This window comes from Scyliorhinus torazame, chromosome 28 (assembly GCF_047496885.1).
Source record: "Scyliorhinus torazame isolate Kashiwa2021f chromosome 28, sScyTor2.1, whole genome shotgun sequence".
Lineage (NCBI taxonomy): Eukaryota > Metazoa > Chordata > Chondrichthyes > Carcharhiniformes > Scyliorhinidae > Scyliorhinus > Scyliorhinus torazame.
The window spans coordinates 10,896,647-10,909,252 of record NC_092734.1 but is presented as its reverse complement, the minus strand read 5'-3'; the positions used below and the strand labels follow the sequence as shown (position 1 = coordinate 10,909,252).

The following is a 12,606-nucleotide window of genomic DNA, read 5'->3' as shown; positions in this document are numbered from 1 at the left end:
GGGTCTCACCCCCACAAACCAAAGATGTGCAGGGTAGGTGGATTGGTCACGCTAAATTGCCCCTTAATTGAAAAAATAATAATTGGGTACTCTAAATTTATATTTGTAAAAACTCTTTGCACTGAAGACCTGTAGTGAGAATATGTGGTCAGGGGAGGATTAGTAGAATAAGGGAGAGCTGCCTTAAACAAAGATTTTATTTTGAGGGATGAAATTAAATTTTGATTTTTTTTTTTAACGCAAAGTATATATTTGACCTGCTATTGTCAATTTGTTACTCATTCAAATTCTTTGTTTATTCCTCCCATTCCCATTTTCTCACATGGTATAGCGATGGAGATGATTACTTAAAAAAAGACCCTTGAAATTTGTCTTAAGACTGGATTTTGATTAGCCAGCAGCACTGCTGAAAATACTCACAGCCTCTGAGCAAACCCCCACCACTGGACTTTTTTGGACTAACTGGAGTCGAGACCTCAGGTTTCCTGGACAGCACCCTGCTGTGTAGACTGTGAAACACTCAATTGGGGAGGAGAGCGGCACAGCAGAAAGCAGGAGAGACATGACTACGCATGAACCAAGTTTGTACATGTGCACTAGTCACTTCTAATGGAGTAAATCGACAAATGTGTTGAATTAATGATTTGGAAATTATTTATAGTTGTATATACATTGTACTTTATGCAGGGGCTGAAATCAGTTGTAACTTATTTTGCTCTTCAATAGAAATAAATCCTGTGACAAATACTCGTGTCTCTGCATTTAATTGCCCACATCGGCCGATATTTGAGAATTTGGTAACCACTTGGAGCAGGACTTTGTCTGACCATCTAGCCCATAAGGAAATCTCTCAATTCAATTAAACTTTTCCTTGTGGTTCAGGCCCTGTATTGTCCAAGTTGTGATGTGGAGATGCCGGCGTTGGACTGGGGTGAGCACAGTACGAAGTCTTACAACACCAGGTTAAAGTCCAACAGGTTTGTTTCGATGTCACTAGCTTTCGGAGCGCTGCTCCTTCCTCAGGTGAATGAAGAGGTCTGATCCAGAAACACATATATAGACAAATTCAAAGATGCCAAACAATGCTAGGAATGCGAGCATTAGCAGGTGATTAAATCTTTACAGATCCAGAGATGGGGTAACCCCAGGTTAAAGAGGTGTGAATTGTATCAAGCCAGGACAGTTGGTAGGATTTTGCAGGCCAGATGGTGGGGGATGAATGTAATGTGACATGAATCCCAGGTCCCGGTTGAGGCCGCACTCACGTGTGCGGAACTTGACTATAAGTTTCTGCTCGGCGATTCTGCGTTATTGCGGGTCCTGAAGGCCGCGTCCAAGTTGGACACAGATTAAATATTAGAGTTAAAGAACAGGCCCCACAAACAGCAGTGTGATAAAGATCAGGGGCGAGATACTCCATTCTGCCGCACCCATTTTCTGGTGCGACACGCCCCTACCGGCAGGGGGCCAATGGGGTTTCCCATTGTGGGCACCCCCACACCGTTGGGAAATCCGCGGGCGTGAGTGCGCTGCTGTTGAAACGGGGGATCCCGGTGACTGAGAATCCAGCCCATCTCTTTTTGTGATACTGGTTGGGGGGATCACTATTGGTCAGGACCGAGAGGCGAAGTCCCCTGCTGTTTGTTGAAATCGTGCCATGGGATCTTTTTCACCCACCTTAGAGAACAGGCTGACCTCGGTTTGAGGTCTCGTCAGAAAGACCATTGTTCAGACTTTCAGAAGTCAGACCTCAGTACTCCACTTGAGTGTCAACCTAGATTTTGTACTCCAGTCTTTTGGAGTGGGACTTGAATCTGCCATCTTCTGGCTCAGAGGCAAGAATGCTACCCACTGAGCTGAAATGACTGATCATGGTAAACTACAATTGGATTTAAAGGCCCAGAATTTGATGGGGGGAAAAAAAACAGTGAATTTAAATGTGCTGACTACTATTAACATACAGAAATACCGCTGAGGATTCGAGTTCGATCTCGGCTCTGGGTCACTGTCCGTGTGGAGTTTGCATATCCTCCCAGTGTCTGTGCAAGTATCACCCCACAACCCAAAATATAGTGGGCTGGATTCTCCGATTTTTGCGGCTATGTCCGGAGGAAGCGCCTGGTTTTAAACAAAAAGTCGACGGCACCCCCGTGATGATGTTCCGCCCGATGGGGGGGCTAGCAGCCATGCCATGTAAAGCCCCATCACCTGCAGATATGGACAGAGAATGGCAGGGTCTGTGACCTCACATGGTGCCAGCCACGCGCAGACCCGGCCTGCCAGATCGTGCCCGTCTGTAACACTCATTGCTACCCTGGCCCACCGGTCCCCCCAGCCCTGAACCCCGCCCCCCTGCCAGCGGAACAGCTCCACTCCCCCGCAGCCACCACGCCAGGTTCACGAAAGTTGAGAGGACACATAGCCCACGCTGTCGGGAAGTCGGCCCATCGAAGGCGGAGCATTGGAGGAATGCCTCAATGATCTCTCTTTGCTCAGTTCGGCCATCAATAGGTCGCTGAAGATGTACCCTTGGCATGTTTTGGCTTCCGAACACAAGTTATAAATATTTAACTAGAACATTTATTTTCCAGCCTTTTAGATCACCAGATGCTTCTCTTTTCCAATCTAAATGCCCGTTGTCTGAAGTTAGCATTCAGCTCAAGAAATTAATTTGTAAAATATCAATTTATTACCAGTTCATCTCACACCCATGCATCATTTAAAAAAAGGTTTTACATGACCCAAATATACCCCTGCACACAGAATCCCCCGTCTATTATGGACATTTAAAACACGATTCAAAACACTCATTGGTGCACATTTTTACATAGGAAAATAATTTGGGGTTTAATCTCCCAGTTTCAAATTGATTAACCAAATCCAGTCTGTCTCAGCTCATCCAGAGGGAGTGAATCCCAGCAGCTGTTCGATTGGTTTGTAGCGCCATTCATCTGCCTCCAACTCCTCAACCAAACTGGCCAGTTTCTCCATCCGGGAACACTGCTGCTCTAAAGGGGGGGGGGGGGAAGAAAGAGGGAATAAATGAAATGCTTCAGTTGCTAGTTCTCCATTTGTTTTGATAGTGTTTCCAAATAGACAACGTTATGTTAAAGAGCCGTAGCTCGATTCCTACAGACAAAGGTTGGATTTTTGAGACAGCCAGCTCAACTTCTCAAGATAAAAACACAAACTTCAGTGTTCCATTTCAAAGCTAATCTCATTTACTGCTGATAGCCTGACTACCATTTCAGGAGAAAGATGTGCACGCCGACACGGCAGCACAGTGGTTAGCACTGTTGCTTCACAGCGCCAGGGTCCCAGGTTTGATTCCCGCTTGGGTCACTGTCTGTGCGGAGTCTGCACGTTCTCCCCGTGTCTGCGTGGGTTTCCTCTGGGTGCTCCGGTTTCCTCCCACAAGTCCTGAAAGACGTGCTGTTAGATGAATTGGACATTCTGAATTCTCCCTCGTGTACCCGAACAAGTGCCGGAATATGGCAATTTTCACAGTAACTTAATTGCAGTGTTAACATAAACCTACTTGTGACAATAATAAAGATAAGAAATCCAGTTCTACTTCCACCACTGACTTTGTGACTTTACCTCGTTTCACCTGCCTCAATGTATGAGCCACCTGATAGCTGAAAACTGCTTCACACAGGAACCTCTCAGTGGCATCTGTTAAAACAGGAACAAAAGTGTTGAAATACAGTCCACGTCATTTAGCCGCAACTGCACACCAGCAAATTCTCACAAACAGAATAGTTCATCTGCATGAAGATTCATTGTTCCCGTACCAGTCTCCCCGAACAGGCGCCGGAATGTGGCGACTAGGGGCTTTTCACAGTAACTTCATTGAAGCCTACTTGTGACAATAAGCAATTTATTTTTTCATTTATCTTCCTTTCATTCAAAAGGGTTTATTTCAAAACAGTCTGGATTTATGGACAATGGACCACTTGGCTACAGTGTACCTGGCAGCATCACACACTTAAAACTGTCAGATTGCAACCAAATCCTTGGTCAATGGGGCAGATTTTTAAGGAGCGATTTTGCAGAGGAATGGTAGAGGTAGGGGGAGGGAATTACAGAGTTTAGAACTGGGGCAGCCGAAGGCACAGCCTGCCGACGTGGAATGATTAAAATCAGGGACATGTAAACGGTCAAAATTAGATGGAAGACACATTCATGGGGGCAGGAGGTGGTTTCTGAGATAAGGAGGCGTGGCCATGTTGGGATGTGAAAAGGATTTAAAAAGAGATGTTACCGGACCGGGATCTGACACAGAGCACAGACAGGGTGATAGATGAATGGAAATTGCTGTGAGTTAGACCAGGGGCAGCAGAGTTTTGGATAACTTGGTTCTTTTTGGAAGGGGGGTAGTTTTTAATATCTCCACATTTAAGAAAGGATATAGTTGCATTGGAGGTGGCGCAGTGAAGGTTCACGTGATTGATCCCAGGATGATGGGCTTATCAATTGATGAGAGGCTGAATAAACTGGGCCGATGGTCTCGAGAGTTTACAAAAACACAATCTTCAAGACCATCTTTAGATTTTGATGATCAGGACAACCATGTCAGCAGGATCTGCCAAGTTTGGCTGACACCAACAAGTGGAATGATCAGCCATGATCATATTGAATGGCAGAGACAACTGGAAGGGCCGAACGGCCCACCTTTCTCTCCCCACCCCCCCCCCCCCCCCCCAAACCCAAATCAACCGCTCTTATTTTCTACGTAAATAGGGATTTTCCTCTGCGATGATAACACAAACAGGAGAGAACTGGAAGAGTCACGCCTGGAGGTCAACAAAAGGCGAGTGGAGAGTGAAATGTCTCCTCACGAGAAGTTGGCTGTCCAGTAGATTCCAGCTGGCGTTCGCCCCGGGTTGCCAACTGTGTTTAAAAAGTATTCTTGGAGGTGTCACCGCATGACCAGCTCCCCCTCCAGCCAGCTATTCGGCCATGGGCGCTGCCTTCCTACATAAACTGGACAACAAAAAGACTGCTTTCCCTACTGGATGATACCTGACTGTCATCCAACCCCCCCCCCCCCCCCCCCCCCCCCCCCCCCCCCCGCAATCATTTTTTTTGTTTTACTTCTGGTAGAGTTGAAGGAAAATTCAAGGAGACCGAGCTTTAATTCCGGGAGACTCCCGGCCAGTCCTGGAGGGTTGGCAACCCTGGTTCGCCCACGATTGGGGGCTGAGGCCCGCCCCCGGGGCCCGGGCCCTCACCTTCCAGCAGCTCGCTGGCCCCTTTGGGCGAGGTGAAGAGCACTTTGCGCGGCGGGGTCAGCTCGGACACCCCGAAGCCCCCGCCGCCCGCCGCCGAGGAGGACGAGGACGACGCCGAGGTGGCCATGGCCGGCGCGCTGCCGTAAAGCCGGGAGAAGGCGGGCGCGCTTTGCGGCGGAAGGTCGGCTTTCACCTCACTTCGCGACACCCAGGCGCGGTGGACGATACCATTCCACTGGTAACCATGGAGAGGGGGGGGGGTGACTTTCGCTGCGACCGATTCAACAAACCTGTGGACCGTTTTTAATTCAACGAACGTGCAGACATTCGAATTTCACATCTAATCAACAGTCACCACCCGTTCTTTTGTAAAACAATGCAGGGGGTGCTGTGCACATTTATTTTGTATGAGAAATTAACCCCCTGCATTTGTAAATAGCGGTGCCCCGGTCTTGTTGACATCTTATTGATTTCAATCTCCAGTTGCCGTGGACGGAAAGTCATTCACAAAGCGGATTAGACGCCGTCTGTGCGCTCAGGCCCGGCAGCGGTGGCCGGTAGATTTTAAATATATTGTCGAGATTGTCCCGGGGGGAGGGGTCGGGCCGCGGACCCACCGGAAGGGTCCGAGTCGGTCACCGGAAGGGACTGAGTTGAGTGACGGACGGTCCCTGTTGGTGAAGGCGCCCCCTCAGGGTAAGAGAAACATCTTCCAGTGAAAATATTAACCCGCGGGGTGGAGGCAGAGTGGGGGAGGCAACAACAACTTGCATTGGTGTGGCAACCTTTAACAACAACAACTTGCATTGATGTGGCAACCTTTAATAACAACAACCTGCATTGATGTGGCAACCTTTAATAACAACAACTTGCATTGATGTGGCAACCTTTAATAACAACTTGCATTGATGTGGCAACCTTTAACAACAACAACCTGCATTGATGTGGCAACCTTTAACAACAACAGCTTATCTTTATTTAGGGCCATTGACGTTCCAAAGGGGCTTCACAGGATCCATACGCTGCAAAGTTAGACAAACTTGGTCAAAGAGGTAGGTTTCCAGGAGCGTCTGAAAGAAGGAGTCCCCAGATGGAGCGGCAGAGAGGTTTAGGGAGGGAATTTCAGGGCATCAGCAGCTGAAGGCACGTGTAATAACCAGCATGGGACATACGGTATGGGGAGGATTGTTTACCCCCTCTTCCTGGAGGTGTACGAGCTTCTCTGCTGGGCACAAGGTCCTGTACTTGTATAAAAGGTCGGCCAGTCTGGAACTGACCGACAAGAGAGAGTTCCCGGCGAGGTTGACCGGGCCTCGTGTATGAGCTGGTGTAAAATAAATGTCTTTATTTTAATCTCGCTGTGAACTCCCCGCGCCGTATTAAAGCACGGCTGCCAATGGTGGAGCTACTGAAATCAAGCGATGCTCAAGATGCCAAGATTAGTGCGGCACAGGTTGGTGCGACCACGATTTATGGCAAAAGATTTAAGGATCTCTTTGGCATTGGCGTAAAGCTGTAAAGAGCTGTGAGAATGGCTGGGGAAGAGGGTGCTGCTGCTGAGGGCAGGGTGGGAGGTGCTGTCCAAGTTTTCAGTTCACTGGAGAGAGAATTGAAGAGGAGAATACAGTGCCAACCACCCCGACTACCGGCTAACCCTATAAAATCCAGGACGGTTGATCATCCTAGCGCAGATACCTCCTGAGGGTGTTGGGGTGGAGGAGATTACATGGACGGGGAGGGACGATTTCAGATGAGAATTTTTACATCAAGACCAACATTGGTCAGTAAGCAGAGGGATTGTGGGTGCACCAGATTTGGTTGGAATAAGGGCAAGGCAGCCGAGTTTGGATGACCTCCAGGTCGAATGCTGGAGATCAGCCAAGAGTGAGTTGGAATAGTTACGTCTAGACGAATGAACTTAGCAACATGTACTAAAGCATGTAATCAGACCAAGTTTACTTTGCCACAAATTACCTATCACCTCTGGTTAATAGGTAGATAACTAGAGAGAACTAAAATTGAGATTAGAAGATATTTTACACAGATGTTAGGACTTGGAGTTCCTAACCCCATAGAACATACAGTGCAGAATGAGGCCATTTGGCCCATCGAGACTGCACCAACCCACGTAAGCCCTCACTTCCACCCTATCCCAATAACCCCTCCTAACCTTTTTTGGTCACAAAGGGCAATTTATAATAATCGTTTATTGTCACAAGTAGCCAATCCACCTAACCGGCACGTCTTTGGACTGTGAGAGGAGCACCCGGAAGAAACCCACGCAGACACGGGGAGAACGTGCAGACTCCGCACAGACAGTGACCCAGCGAGGAATCGAACCTGGGACCCTGGCGGTGTGAAGCCACAGTGCTATCCACTTGTGCTACCGTGCTGCCCCGTCCATGCTGGAATCAGAATCCAGAGCGGCTTTTAACAGAGAAGTGACTAAACATTACAAAAATAAAATGGTTTTATCTGAATGGAAGAAAAAGACTAGGGAATGTGACAAATTGACAGCTCTTTTAGAAAGTTGGTACAGGAATAATTTGCTGAATGGCTTCGCTTGTTTATTGTGAGTGGAATTGAATACAAAAGTTAAGAGGTTATGCTTCCGTTGTATAGGGCAATGGTGAGACCACATCTGGAGTACTGCATACAGTACTGGTCTCCTTATAAGGATATAAATGCTGTGGAAGCAGTTCAGTGGAGATTTACTAGACTAATACCAGAATGTGGTGGGCTGTCTTATAAGGAATGTTTGGACAGGATAGGCGTGTATCCACTGGAGTTTAGAAAAGTAAGAGGGGACTTGATTGAAACATAATTGGGTGGCACGGTAGCACATTGGGTAGCTTCACTGTTGTTTCATAGTCCCAGGTTCAATTCCCGGCTTGGGTCACTGTCTGTGTGGAGTTTGCACATTCTCCCTGTGTCTGCGAGGGTTTCCTCCGGGTGCTCCGGTTTCCTCCCACAAGTCCCGAAAGACGTGCTGTTAGGTGAATTGGACATTCTGAATTCTCCCTCTGTGTACCCAAACAGGCGCCGGAATGTGGCGACTAGGGGCTTTTCACAGTAACTTCATTACAGTGTTAATGTAAGCCTACTTGTGACAATAAAGGTTATTATCAAAGGTCCTGAGGGGTATTGACAGAATAGATGCGAAAAGAATGTTTACTCTTGTGGGAGAATCTAGAACAAGGGGGTCATTATTTTTAAAAAGGGTTGCCCATTTAAGACTGAGGTGAGAATTTCTTTCTCTGAGGGTCCTGAGTCTTTGGAACTCTCTTCCCCGGGTGCTCGTTTCGGCTGCACATATACTAAAACTGGAACGATGCAGAGAAGATTCGCGTGGCCCCTGCGCAAGGATGACACGGAACTCTCTTCCTCGAAAGGCAAGGGAAACCGAGTCTTTGAATATTTAAAGACAGAGCTCGATCGATTCTTGATAAGCAAGGGGGTGAAGTGTTAGATTTCATAGAATTTACAGTGCAGAAGGAGGCCTTTCGGCCCATCGAGTCTGCACCGGCCCTTGGAAAGAGCACCCCACCCAAGCCCACACCTCCAGCCTATCCCCGTAACCCAGTAACCCCACTTAAACCTTTTGGACAGCAAGGGCAATTTAGCCTGGCCAATCCACCTAACCCGCACATCTTTGGACCGTGGGAGGAAACCGGAGCACCCGGAGGAAACCCACGCAGACACGGGGAGGATGTGCAGACTCCGCACAGACAGTGATCCAAACCCGGAATCAAACCTGTGACCCTGGAGCTGTGAAGCAATTGTGCTAACCACTATGCTACCGTGCTGCCCTTACGGAGGTAGGTGGGGATGTGTCGTTGAGGTTCCAATCAGATCAGCCATGATCTTACTAAATGATGGAGCAGACTCGAGGGGCCGAGTGGTCTGCTGCTCTTAATTCCTATGTTCAGTTCTGTACAATTCCTCTGGATCAGGTGGCTCTGTTGCTGATGTGATCCATGAGTGACATTTGGCGAGGGTGAAAATTTCCACGGGGGTATTCCTTTTTAAAAAATTATTTTTATTAAAGTTTTTACATTTTCTACACTGTGCATTCGTTAAATGTCGATACAACGGTTACAATTTACAAGTTGTTATTTTTCGGTGTGTCGCTTGGCCTCACCTCTCTTACCAGGGCATATTTCTGAGGACTCTTATAGCTTTTAATTAGTCTGAAGATATGGTGAAGTATGTGGTGTGAACCGTGTTTACATTGTTCTTTAGGCCAGCAGAGGTTGTACTGCGCTTTACCCACCCCTGGCTGCACTCTCTTGGTGAGCATAAGATAAAATGGAAGTTCTTCGGCCAACACTGATCAATATCGATGGTCGGATTTACCGCAAAAATCATGTCAAAGAGCAGGTGTACTTGAATGAGGAAGAGGAAGACTTTACTTGCTCAGGTATTTATAAACACAGACTATCACTCCATTGTATTAAACGTTGTCAGAAGGCAAAGTTCTAGTGCTTTTTCCAGTGAAAGAATATGTAATATTGTAATCTGGTTGTTTACATATTCATTAATGATACAATTAATGCCTGGAAGTCAAATTATACTTTCACATGTCCATCTGGAATTTGTTTTTTTAACTTTAAAGTACCCAATTCATTTTTTTCCAATTAAGGGGCAATTTAATGCGGCCAATCCACCTACCCTGCACATCTTTGGGTTGTGGGGATGAAACCCACACAGACACGGGGAGAATGTGCAAACTCCACATGAACAGTGACCCAGAGCTGGGGTCGAACCTGGGACCTCGGCGCCGTGAGGCTGCAGTGCGAACCACTGCACCACCGTGCTGCCCCTTTTGTTTTATGTGTGGAGTTTTCACATTCTCCCCGGGTCTGCGTGGGCCTTACCCCCACAACCCAAAGATGTGCAGGGTAGGTGGATTGGCCATGCTAAATTGCCCCTTAATTGGAAAAAAAGAATTGGGTACTCTAAATTCATATTTTTTTTAAAAAGTTAGTTTAATGATACTTGTGGGGCGACAAGGTGGCACGGTGATTAGCACTGCTGCCTCACGGCGCTGAGGATCCGGGTTCAATCCCGGCCCCGGGTCACTGTCCATGTGGAGTTTGCACATTCTCCCCGTGTCTGCGTGGGTTTCACCCCCACAACCTAAAGATGTGCAGGGTAGGTGGATTGGCCATGCCAAATTGCCCCTTAATTGGGGCGGGGGCGGGGGGGGGGGAAGAATTGGGTACTCTAAATTTAAAGAAATGAAATTGTAGAAAGTTGAGGCCCCAGCACAGCTCCCTGTGGGACTCCACTCGTCAAATCCTGTTAATCAGACAAACGCCCATTTATGCGCGCTCTCTGTTTTCTGCCAGCCAGCCAATCTTCAATCCAGGCTAATCTGTTACCCCCTCTGCTATGAGCTTTTAATTTTTGTAATAACCATTATTGTGACATCTTATCAAGTGCCTTCTGGAAATCTAAGCACAGCATATCTACAGGCTCCCTTTCCACTCCCTACTCTCACCATGTGACCTTTTTCTAGTCCAACATCCTTTTCCACATAAGGTGGGTAGTTGGGTCGATTCAACATCCTGTGTGGTGGCTTTCACACCTCGAGAGTTCGAAACGGCTGGTGTCTTGTGTCTGAATGACCCATTCCATTTGAAATTACCCTTTTGAATTACAGTAAGAAGTCTTACAACACCAGGTTAAAGTCCAACAGGTTTGTTTCGATGTCACAAGCTTTCGGAGCGCTGCTCCTTCCTCAGGTGACTGAAGAGGTATGTTCCAGAAACATATATATAGATAGATTCAAAGATGCCAGATTTAAGGTTAAGGCATCGAGTGCCTTTCAGTCTGGAAGGTTCTTTTGTTTCCCCTCGAGACAGGGGACTAATTTCAATCCACAAAACAAGTCAGATGATCGTCGAGTAGACATCTTTCTGTAGCCTTTGGTCTTCAGCTTTTTAAAATATAATAATTAGTCTGAAGTTCAGAATACACTGGGGAAATGACACTGTAAATTCTTATGTCCTCCCAGGGACTCCGAATGGCACATTCCTAGGATGCAGTGTCCTCTGGAAGGCGATCTCTGCCAATGTTATTGCAGAGAAGCTTTTTAGTTTGTATGCACCAGGAATAATATGCTATAAAAAAAATATTTTTTTTAAAAAAGGGCGGCTCAGTGGTTAGCACTGCTGCCTCACAGCGCCAGGGACCCTAGTTCAATTCCCGCCTTAGGTGACTGCGGAGTTTGTATGTCCTCCCCGTGTCTGTGTGGGTTTCCTCCGGGTGCTACGGTTTCCTCCCACAGTCCAAACGTGTGCAGGTTAGGTGGATTGACCATGCTAAATTGCCCCTTAGTGTCCAACGGTTAGGTGGGGTTATTGGGTTATGGGGATAGGGTGGGTTGTGGCCTAGGTGGGGTGTTCTTTGAGAGGGTCAGTGCAGACTCAATGGGCAGAATGGCCTCCTTCTGCATTATAGTGATTCTAAACTTATTGAGGATTTCCCAAAGCCAATATGCCTGCCTATACACTAGCAGAATTCTATTGAGGTCCTGGAGCCTGTGATCTTGCAGAGTCCAGACTGAAACCTGGTTTATGCAGTGCCAGGAGCTGCCTGATGGCTTGTCAATTATGGAGAGCCCTTTGTGCTGTTCCGTCAGCTCCCTCTTCCAAGTCTATTATGCAGCAGTCTCACTAACTTGGCCAGCTAGGCTGGGGGGCAGCTGCTGAGTGCAGATCCTCATCCTGCTGTACAAGTGCTGCCTCCTGCGTAGGTGTCGAGTAGTCCCCAGAAAGTCACTAACAGTCGGTCCACTGCACATGCTACCTGGGGCTTTTCAGTGGAAAGGCTTACACAGCTTTAAAAAACAGTGTAACTCAGTTGTAATTAAAACTAGAGAGGAAAACTAATTAAAACCGCAGTCTTTAACAGGCTGAAAATTGGTGGTGTGTAGTGTACGAATTTTCCAATGTAGTCTTTTTTTAATATAAATTTAGAGTACCCAATTAATTTTTTCCAATTAAGGGGCAATTTAGCGTGGCCAATCCACCTACCCAGCACATCTTTAAGTTGTGGGGGCGAAACCCATGCAAACACGGGGAGAATGTGCAATCTCCACACGGACAGTGACCCAGGGCCGGGATTGAACCTGGGACCTCGGTGCCGTGAGGCAGCAGTACTAGCACTGCGCTACCATGCTGCCCTCTTTCATACTTCCTGACAAAGAGAATATCATAGATTATCATAGAATTTACAGTGCAGAAGGAGGCCATTCGGCCCATCGTGTCTGCACCGGCTCTTGGAAAGAGCACCCTGCCCAAGGTAAACACCTCCACCCTATCCCCATAACCCAGTAACCCCACTAAGGGCAATTTTGGACACTAAG

At 47.4% G+C, this 12,606-nt stretch overlaps 3 protein-coding genes, 1 long non-coding RNA gene and 1 pseudogene across 7 annotated transcripts in view; 3 read left to right on the top strand and 2 right to left on the bottom strand.

Annotated features, from left to right (window-relative positions):
• Nucleotides 1–747, top strand: part of dnajb12a (DnaJ heat shock protein family (Hsp40) member B12a) — a 29,801-nt gene extending 29,054 nt beyond the window's left edge. For both annotated transcript variants that reach the window (XM_072491462.1, XM_072491461.1), the window contains exon 9: nucleotides 332–747. The gene's annotated coding sequence lies outside the window, so the exon portion shown is untranslated. The remainder of the gene's footprint in view (nucleotides 1–331) is intronic.
• Nucleotides 748–2,666: 1,919 nt separating this feature from the next.
• Nucleotides 2,667–5,405, bottom strand: anapc16 (anaphase promoting complex subunit 16). The gene is made up of 3 exons (XM_072491460.1): nucleotides 5,235–5,405; nucleotides 3,601–3,675; nucleotides 2,667–3,008 (listed from the first exon to the last, which is right to left on the bottom strand). Exons 1-3 carry the CDS (start codon nucleotides 5,359–5,361, stop codon nucleotides 2,896–2,898), a joined length of 315 nt encoding a protein of 104 aa, XP_072347561.1. The 5' UTR covers nucleotides 5,362–5,405; the 3' UTR covers nucleotides 2,667–2,895.
• A 164-nt stretch (nucleotides 5,406–5,569) lies between these two features.
• Nucleotides 5,570–12,606, top strand: part of ascc1 (activating signal cointegrator 1 complex subunit 1) — a 79,190-nt gene continuing 72,153 nt past the window's right edge. Inside the window, exons 1-3 of one of the 3 annotated variants that reach the window (XM_072491456.1) lie at nucleotides 5,572–5,930; nucleotides 6,217–6,286; nucleotides 9,477–9,654. In XM_072491456.1, the coding sequence (XP_072347557.1) occupies nucleotides 9,543–9,654 (112 nt within the window). In that variant the 5' untranslated portion in view covers nucleotides 5,572–5,930; nucleotides 6,217–6,286; nucleotides 9,477–9,542. The other 2 variants (XM_072491457.1, XM_072491459.1) reach the window with 2 other exon arrangements.
• LOC140403514 (uncharacterized) lies at nucleotides 5,898–6,232 on the bottom strand. Its single transcript, XR_011938343.1, has 2 exons — nucleotides 6,054–6,232; nucleotides 5,898–6,019 (listed from the first exon to the last, which is right to left on the bottom strand). It is a non-coding gene; the product is annotated as an uncharacterized lncRNA (long non-coding RNA).
• On the top strand, nucleotides 8,528–8,610 carry LOC140403703 (U6 spliceosomal RNA; annotated as a pseudogene).

Bases quoted from the DNA above. Each gene is read 5' to 3' on its own strand.
- anapc16 (XM_072491460.1), bottom strand. From the start codon at position 5,361: ATGGCCACCTCGGCGTCGTCCTCGTCCTCCTCGGCGGCGGGCGGCGGG. The intron at 3,676-5,234 runs GTGAGGGCCCGG...CTGTTTTAACAG, and splicing joins GGCCAGCGAGCTGCTGGAAG to ATGCCACTGAGAGGTTCCTG. The intron at 3,009-3,600 runs GTAAAGTCACAA...CCCCCCCTTTAG, and splicing joins ATTGAGGCAGGTGAAACGAG to AGCAGCAGTGTTCCCGGATG.